This window comes from Penaeus vannamei, chromosome 1 (assembly GCF_042767895.1).
Source record: "Penaeus vannamei isolate JL-2024 chromosome 1, ASM4276789v1, whole genome shotgun sequence".
NCBI lineage: Eukaryota > Metazoa > Arthropoda > Malacostraca > Decapoda > Penaeidae > Penaeus > Penaeus vannamei.
The window spans coordinates 48,727,560-48,737,559 of NC_091549.1; the positions used below are offsets into that span (position 1 = coordinate 48,727,560).

Consider the following 10,000-nt stretch of genomic DNA (forward strand, 5'->3'; position numbering starts at 1 on the left):
ATTAGACGATTTTGCTTTCTTTTCTCGTGTAAAATTGCGCCCGTCAGTCGTCGCTTTCGAAGACTCGTGTGAGGGAATGCTGTGTGTGCGTTCTGTGGCGTACGTGGGTCGTGTGTGCATTTAAGGTGTTGTTCTATGCTGTGGAGGTGACGTCTGATTTTTCGGAGGTAACGTCAGGTGGGATCCATTATTTTTTTAATCTATTTTTTTACATTTGATTCACTAATTGAATTCAATAAATATATATATACGTATATATGTGTGTGTGTGTATGTGTGTGTGTGTGCGTGTGTGTGTGCGTGCGTGCGTGCGTGCGTGTGTGTGTGTGTGTGTGTGTGTGTGTGTGTATGTGTGTGTGTGTGTGTGTGTGTGTGTGCGTGTGCAACAAAAGGCCGAGTTTCCTCTCCTCCGCTCCGCTTAAATCCCCGCCCCGCAGCCCATCCATCTCTGGTCGGGTATCCCGCTCGCTCCCCCGGTTAGGACCCTGATGGCGACATCCTGATCGGGCGGGAGAGGCTCCGACGCGCCTCAACTTCGCCGTTTCGCTGATGGCTTCGTCCGCCCGGCCTCGTCCTGTGGCTCCTTGCACAGGGGGTGGCGTTGTGCAGGGGGGTGGGGGGGGAGGGGGTAGCGAGTGGCATTTTCTTCTGTCAGGGGAAGAAGAAAGGGTTATTTATTGTTGTGTTCGTGCGGATTAATGGTTGTATTTTTTTTTCTGAGAATGAATAATTGAGATGTTCTGTTTTATGGGAGCAACAGAGGGAGTAGGGGTGATATTTCTTCTAAGAGAAAGCACGGTAAAATATATGGAGCATCGCTGCCCGTAAAAAGCAATGGTTAATAAATGCCATGCGTGTTGGCGTTTGTCCAACACTTCGGCTTGGCTTATGATGTTATAGACGTTTTTCATTATAGGTCTGGCATATTCGGGAAGATTGGGAAAAAAGTATATTTTGAAATAGTCACATCTGAAGAACGAAAACTGCCCAGACTTAAATAGTTTTGATGAACGAAAAACAAAACCGACACTTCCCACACCGCAGCTGCGATTCCTGGGCCAAGCGAGCGTCTCGAGCCGCGGGGTTCGAAGCAGCCTCGAGCCGCCAGCGCGCGAGGCCGAGCGCGAGTCGACACTGGGTAAACACGCCGCCTCGTAAAGCTGATTTCCGCTTATTGATACTCAAGTCAAAGAGTGTGAGTTAAGAGAGGATGATGATCGCCAGCTGATGCTTGTGTTGGTGAACCCACGCGCCCCTCTGGCCACCTTGGGTGCCCTCTTCTCCTTGGGAAGTGTATTTTAAAAGGGGCATTCTGAGTGTCGGCGAACGTTCGCTAAATTTTCAACTGGGTATTTCGTACCTAGTAATATATATTTTTAACCAACCAAATTAGTTATGATTTTTGAGCTCTGATTTGAAGAAACAATTGAAGTAACGTATGTTTTCTTTTAAAAATTGAAGATATACCACTTCAGATGATACTTTTATTCGCATTAAACCGAACAGAGATGTCTTTCAGTACACGAAATGGAAATGAAATCACACGTGACGAATTCGAATCGTCTGGTTACAACACCGACGATCTCAAAACAGCCCCGTGTTTCAAATCTCTCTCTCTCTCTCTCGTTCAAATGTAAACAAATGGCTGAGGTTATTGGACTATGAAAAACCATCCAAGAAGCATGAGACAAGGGGCGTCGTTGCTAACAAAGGGGCTACTGACCGCGCGATTTGGCGTTAAAGTTACGTAATCTCGGGAAAGAGTGAATCTTGACTCGGTGGGAGACGAGGCGAGATTTGAGACGCAACGGTTCATGTTCGTTTTAAGAATTCTAATGTTATTTAAACAAAGTATTGCAGATGTGGTTAAACGATGTAGCTTTACTTAATAAATCTAGATTAACTAAAAAAAAATATATATATAAATAAATATATATATATATATATATATATATATATATATATATATATATATATATATATATAAGGTACCGTAGAGGAAAGTTTGGATTAAGTAGAGGATTTGTGTAAAAGCCGGTTTTATTTTCAGTGAGGGTGGTAGGGATGTGTGTGCACACACACACACACACACACACACACACACACACACACACACACACACACATATATATATATATATATATATATATATATATATATATATATATTATATATATATATATATATATATATATATATATATATATTTAAAGTAATGTGTGTGTGTTTTGATGTATGTTTGCCTGCCTGAAATATGTGTATGCCTACGTGTACACAGCTGTGCGTGTTTTTTTTGTTTTATTTGTAATTTTATAGTGTTTACGTGTGCATATGCTATATTTAGGAGGTTCGCATGCTTGAACATATATACCCATATTTGTCTACGTGTTCTTCGTAGACGTTCTATTCTGAAAATAGATATTACGACTCTCCACTGAGTACACACGTAACAATTTGCAACAGTTCAGCGCAAAAGACAATAGTCATGGGGCGAGGGAATGCTCTTGAACTCCCGCCTGCATTTATTCAAACCGGTTTTAAGCTTTGCAGAATTGTTTATCAAGGTTGCAGTAACTCAGCATCAAAATCCTGTGACTGGCCTGCATTCACCTCATTAAATTTTCGCTTCACCTTTGCGCCAAGCCAACCGTAACAGTCGGTAGGCTCCCATTTTTTTTGTTTTTGTTTTTACACGAGTTATCCCGCGCAGTCTGGTAATCCCGTTTTCCTCGGAATGGAGATTAGTTCCCCCGAAACGACCCAATTTCATTTTGTATCCATCAGGAATTAAACGGTAATGAGATATAATTGAAAAAGATATTGCGCCGCAGTGTGGCAACAAATTGATATTTAATCCTGTGAAGAGGTGACATATGATCTCATGTTGCAATTGTTTTCTTGTTTTTTTTTGTTTTTTATTCATGTTATTGTAACGTGTCACTGTATAAGTAGGTTATATCGTAGTAGCTTGGACATTTGAGGATATTAGTATGAAAATATTAGTGGAAGCGATGTTATTGTGGAGACGGTAATGGTGATGTTACTTTGGTGATGAGTTTAACAGTAAGTATTACACAAGAATTAATATTATCACATGACAAGTACATTACAGTTTATCAACAATGGTTAGAATGTTAATAGTATTCACAATATAAATAGCCAGAGTGAAAAATTGTCGAAAAAAGTTTTGGACGGCGAAAAGATTTGTATATCTAGATATAAAAAAGATAATAAAATAAAAACAACGCAATGAAAAGATTTGCATATCTAGATAAAAATAGATAGAAACCCAATGGATATAACATCAAAACCAAAATTCAGCAATTTATTTTTTAACCGACCTGCCATCGTACCAAAGGTGGAGAAAATTTGCATAAGCAGAAGGCTCAGCATGACGTCACAGAAAAATTTATGCCTTCCGAGAAAAATTGAAAGTAAACCGAATATGCGGTCACTTGTCCGGTTCGGCATTAAACTGATATTGAGGCGAGGCGTGTACACAAGACACTTTTTAAAAATGTATTTCAAAATGCCCTCGAACCCGTTTTGTTTCGCCAGTTCTGTTTGAACTTGGCGCTGCGGTTCGGTCGAATGTGAATGTTATCGAACGCGTGAACTTGTTTTTCTCTTTCCTTTTCGTTTATCATGGGGAGGAAGGGAGCGCTAAGGGACCTTGCGAAACAAATAGGATTACACACGCGCGCGCGCCCACAGACACACATAATATATATATAATAATATGCATATATATTTATATTTGTGTGTGCGTACATATATACATATATATATATATATATACATATACATATATACATATATACATATATATATATATATATACACACACATATATATGTATATATGTATATATATATATATATATATATATATATGTATGTATGTATGTATGTATGTATGTATTTGCGTCTGCGTCAGCGTTTGCGGGTGTGTTTGTTTATATACATATATATAAATATAAATATATACACATAAATGCATATATGTATATAGATATACAAACATACATATATACATATATCCAGTACATACAATATATATATATACATATACATATAAACATATATATGATATATATATACATATATTATTATATATGTATATATATATATATATATATATATATATTTATGTGTGTGTGTGTGTGTGTGTGTGTGTGTGTGTGTGTGTGTGTGTGTGTGTGTGTGTGTGTGTGTGTGTGTGTGTGTTTGTATACATTGTATACAGTATATACATACATATGCATATATGTTTATATTTACATACACATACATATATAAATGTATGTATATATATCTATATATATTTGTTTTGTGCGCGTCATATATGTATGTATAGGCATATAAAAAGTAGCGGTGGTAGTAATACCAATGGAAGCAGCGGCAAAAATATCTTCAGTAATTAGTTATAATATAATAATCCCGTTAATATTATGATAGGTCGGCCATCTCGGCAAACGAAATACGAAAAAAATAATAGTGATGACAAAAGAAGTGACTTGTAGACCTTGTAACCTTTTTTTCTTTCTTTCTCCTACGCGGTTCACTGGGCACACAGTGGGTCAATAACGGGTATCTCGTATTTTTGAGCTTGGATATACGCATTGTCGAATCTTCTTTGTTTTTTGTTTGTTTCCCCAAAAATCCTTTCCACAGGGCGCTTGCGAAACGGTTTAATCTCAAATTTGACAGTTCTGAATAAATCTCATTATTTTCGTCAAAACTTTTTTTTTTTTTTTTGGGGGGGGAGGGCAATCTTATCATGAAAGCTTGAGATTAATAGATATTATCTTGGTATTTTATTATCTTATTATCACATTATTTTATTATCATATTATCTTGGTATTTTATTTCTCTGGTCTCGTTCCCCTTGCTTAATTTCACAAAGGTGACTTAATCCAAACAATCGTATTTCCATTTTCTTTATGGAGGTTAATTCTGTACTGTATACCAAACCAGTCTTGTTTTTCTTCTAAATTTAATTCCCACTGTTTAGCCTACATGCTCTTACTTGCTTTGTCACGGCACAGATATAATACATTTCTTGTCTTTATGTAAGGTCATATTAAGAAACAGGCAAACCGGCTCCTCTCGTTTGCTTGGTAGACATCTTGCATTCACGGCCGGTGAAGGTTGCATGGAAACGTCTGGAAGCTTTCCTCGTCGTTTTTGTTTAAGGCCGTGACGTAGCATGTTTGGAGAAGGGGATGATCGTTGTAAATACTTGTTGGGTTTATGCAGGTATTTCAAAAGGGGGATTGTTTAATAGATGTAAGAATGTTAGTAAGAATGTTAATGATTCAGTTCGTGGTTTAAAAAAAAAAAATATACGTGTTTGTGTTATAATGAGTACTTAGGCCGTTGAGGTAAACAGCTGATGCCTAGTTTATGTGTTTTTATGCATTATTTTGGAGGAAATTGCTAGATGATTAAGGATGAAAGTATGATTTCAGATTCTGTTCTGCTTCATTTTGGAACCAGAAATTGCTGCTTTATTATACGTTTCATGCACGTCCTTCGAATGGGGAGAAAAGCCAAAACAAAAGTGGTCGAAGGAAAGTTCGAGCATAGCGTCTGAAATGTTTGTAAACGACGAAGAAAAATATGTAACGCACCAGCATTTTTTTTTTTCTTTTTTTAGCGGTCGAGAAAGGATTCCAATGACCTCGTCCTGTACTTATTACTAAGGTACAGGATTTTGCATTTGTACAATGTCATCACCACGCGACCCATTTTCTTTTATTTTCTACGACCTTTCCATTTTCTAATGAGGTGTGACTGTGCCTGATTTTGCGTGCGTTCCCGTTCCCCGTAACACTTCCGTTATATAGGCTAAGGCCAGAATATTAGCTTGAAGACCAGAAAATAAAAAAGTAATTTTCTGTTTTTCTTTATTTTCACGATTATTTCACCGTTATTTGAGCGGTTATTAGTACATTCGAAGTGGAAGAGAAAGTGATGGGAGTAAGGAACAATAACTATGAGAAAATAGGTAGAGTACGTTTGATATTTTGTTGTACTTCGCCGTGTTAACCGCCATTGTGGTTAAGTATTTCTCCCTTTCTTATGGCTAACCTGTAAATATCATAAAAGGTCTTTTGCGGCAAGATTTAGAATGCAATTGTGATGTAAAACCAATACCATGACTAGGCTTATGCGCCAAACAAAAACTCGTTCGTTTGAAAATGCTGAATTCGGTCTGGTTGTAGGTTAACGGCGCAGGTTCGCCGTACGCACCCTGGTAATAAGGTTTTTGAGGACTGGTTAACATAATATCGAAAATGATCGTGGAAGTGATATTGATAATCGTCTTTGGTGTTGCAGTTATAATTATTATCGTCTAGTTTTTATTTTTCGTATTGTTGATGGTAAGGTTTACATTTTCTTGTCCCTTATTTTTGTTGCTTTTATTTTTTGTTGTTAGCGTTATTATTACTACTACTACTACTATTGTTATTATTACCATGATTATTATTCTATTTTCTAACGTGCCTGTAGTATCATCCACACAACGTTAAGATCGAATCTCAGTCTCGAAACACCATCAACACATATATAACCCACACACCAAAATTCTTTTTTTCCCAGCCTCCCTTAATGCACACTAACCTCTTCTCCCTCCCATTCCAGGTGCCGAAAGAAGGAATGGAGAACCGACTTGCCCCAGACTTCAGTAATCATCACTTTTCATAATGAAGCCAGGTCGACTCTGCTTCGAACGGTGGTCAGGTGAGTGAGTCGAGTCGAAGGCGGGAAGGGCTGTATCGAGGTTAGGTTAGTTGTTCGGAGACTTAATTGGGTTTTGATGTTTTATTTTATTTATTTTTTTTTTTTTTTGGGGGGGGAGGGTAGAATTCATTGGGTTATGTTTGTTAGTTTAGGGTAGAATTAATTGGGTTTTGATGTCTGATGTTTGTTGTTTTGGGGTAGATTTAATTGGGTTTTGATGTTTATTGTTTTGTTTTTGGGTAAAATTCATTGGGTTTTGATCTCTGTTGTTTTTGGGTAGATTTTTTTTTTAATTTGTTGTGATTGTGATATTGGGGATTATCTGTTTCTTTTATGGTATGATTATTGTGTTTATATTTTTTTTCTCTTCATTATTATTATGTTCCGTATCATCTTCTTCATTATCACCATCTACATGCTATTCTTATTAGTATTATTATCCTAAATTACTTTGTAGGATAAGTAATTATCAAACTCTTTTTTTTTTACATATATGTTATACATCTAAAATATCCAATGGAAAAAATATGAAGATTATGCGGGACAGGCGGAAAGAGAGAGAAGAGAAACGGGAAGGAGGGAAGAGAGGAATAAACGAAGGAGAAGAAAAGAAAGAGGAAGGAAAAAGAAGGAAATTAAAAAAAATAGTGGAAAGAGGAAGAAAGGAATGAGATAAGGAGAAAAGAAAGACGAAAATAGATGGGATAGTAAAGAGAAAAGAAAAAAGGGAGAAGGGAAGGAGTTGCAGGTAAGGAGAGCAAAGAAAAAGAAATATTAAAGAAGAAAGGGGAAGGAGAGGGACAAGGCTGGAGTAATAGGAAAGAGAAGAGAAAGGGAAGGAGGAATGAAGGGAAAAAGAAAGTAGTAAAAGGAAAGAGAGAAGAAAGAAGGAGAGGCAAGAGAAGAAATAACTTAGAGGAAAGGGAACAGAATCTGAAGTTAACCGTTTATTGGTGAAAAAAATATGACACACAAAAGAACCAGGAGGGAGAAAGGGGGATAATATTTAAAGAATAGAGAAAGAAGAAGAAAAAGAAGACAAAGAGTGGATCGCTATTTACAGAAAGGGTATAAGGACGTCGAGGGAGAAAGAAATAAGTAGGAGCTCAGAAATGTGAATGGAAAGGGAAGGAGGAGGGGGAGAAAAGAATAGGAAACTGGGAGAAAGTAGAAGATAGGGTGAGAAGGAGAGGAGTCAAGAAAAGGACGTAAGCCAAACAGAAAGAGGAGGAGGAGGAGGATAGTGATGGTGACAGTGAAATGATGATAATGAAGAGGATGATAATGATAATAACAATGATGATGATAATGAAGTAATAATGATAATATTAACAAGGATGATAATATTAATAATGATAATTTAATAATGACGAATGGTAATGGTAACAATAATGATGAAGATAACAATATGATGATCCTGATGATAGTAATGATAACGGCAATGATTATAAAGCATACAAGCATAATGTAAATATAAAATAAAAAAACAAAAAGAAACAAAAGGAAAACAGACAAGAAAGACGAGAAAAAAATGAAACGTCAGTGTCTTTCCAACATTGACAGAAAAGTCACGGTGATTGACAAAACCGCAATCCCACAGGAAGACAATGACACAGATTATAGATAAATAGAAAGAGGTGTTGTGATGTATAGAAAGTTATTGGACAGTTATCAATTTCTGATTGTTGGTGGAAGTGTGATGGATTGATGATGGTGGAAATGATGGTAATAGGTATGGAGTAATGGTAATGAAAGTAGGAAGATGGCGATGATTGCGATGGTAGAAGGGATAGCGATAATAAGATATGATAACTATGGGAAACTGGGCGAAAAATAGAGAGATTTCTGCGATTATCGGTTATCGTACGTAAACATAGGCTTTTCATTCGTCGAAACCTGTCAGATTCCTAATGAAACAGGAGTGTTTACCTCACTTTTTTTTTTTTTCTTTTTTTACTTGGGCTTTTTGTGCCTGGCTCTTCATTTTGCAGTGGTCGGGGGTGGGATGTACTACAAAGAAAACGGTCTACGGTTTCTTGCACTTCTTTGGCCTCACGTGTTTATGTTTTCGTTCTTCTTCCGTTTCTTTCTCTCACTACCCTTTATTTTTTCGTGTCATTAGGTCAGATGTAAAGAAGAGCAAATAGACGGTTAACAGTTGCTACAATTTACTTGATTGTGTTCCCAATTAAATGCCTTTTAAGGAATGTTTTCGAACACGTGAACACGATAGGAAAAAACTGCTATGATAAGTAGCGGCCAACGTGACCACGTGACTACAATGGGCCCACTTGTGCTGCGGTCGTGGCTTTACAGCTGCCAACACAGCGATTATCAGCCTGGGATCACACGATTATGCTAGTAACCCATTATCAGCAGGAAAGGTTAACAGAAGAGCGGTGCTAGTGAAGCCTTTCTTTTTATGGGGTTACTTTTTTCTTTCGTTCATTTGAATTACGTGTTTTGAGAAAGCATAGTAGGGGAGGAGGGGTGGAGGAGGGGAGGAGGGGGGGACGTGTTTTGAGAAAGCATAGTAGGGGAGGGGGAGGAGGGGGGACGTGTTTTGAGAAAGCATAGTAGGGAGGGGGGGAGGGGGGACGTGTTTTGAGAAAGCATAGGAAGGGAGGGGGAGGAGGGGGGGTGAGAGGTGAGAAAGCATAGTAGGGGAGGAGGGGGAGAAGGGGGGACGTGTTTTGAGAAAAGCATAGAGGAGGGTGGAGGGGGAGGAAGGGGGGACGTGTTTTGAGAAAGCATAGTAGGGGGGGGGGGAAGGAGGGGGACGTGTTTGAGAAAGCATAGGAGGGGGAGGGGGAGAAGGGGGGGACGTGTTTTGAGAAAGCATAGGAGGGGTGGAGGAGGAAGGGGGGACGTGTTGAGAAAGCATAGTAGGGGAGGGGGAAGGAGGGGGGACGTGTTTTGAGAAAGCATAGTAGGGGGGGGGGGACGTGTTTTGAGAAAGCATAGTAGGGGAGGGGGGAGGAAGGGCGGACGTGTTTTGAGAAAGCATAGTAGGGGAGGGGGAGGGAGGGGTGGGACGTGTTTTGAGAAAGCATAGTAGGGGAGGAGGGAGAGAAGGGGGGACGTGTTTTGAGAAAGCATAAGAGGGGTGGAGGGGGAGGAAGGGGGACGTGTTTTGAGAAAGCATAGTAGGGGAGGGGGAAGGAGGGGGGGACGTGTTTTGAGAAAGCATAGTAGGGGAGGAGGGGAGAAGGGGGGACGTGTTTTGAGAAAGCATAGGAGGGGAGGAGGGGTGGA

General features: G+C 38.7%; 1 protein-coding gene across 4 annotated transcripts in view; it reads left to right on the top strand.

Moving 5' to 3' along the window:
• The window catches only part of Pgant2 (polypeptide N-acetylgalactosaminyltransferase 2), a 127,075-nt gene that overhangs the window by 79,047 nt on the left and 38,028 nt on the right, over positions 1-10,000 (top strand). For all 4 annotated transcript variants that reach the window (XM_070123973.1, XM_070123978.1, XM_070123980.1 and 1 more), the window contains one exon: positions 6,647-6,745. In XM_070123973.1, the coding sequence (XP_069980074.1) occupies positions 6,647-6,745 (99 nt within the window). The remainder of the gene's footprint in view (positions 1-6,646; positions 6,746-10,000) is intronic.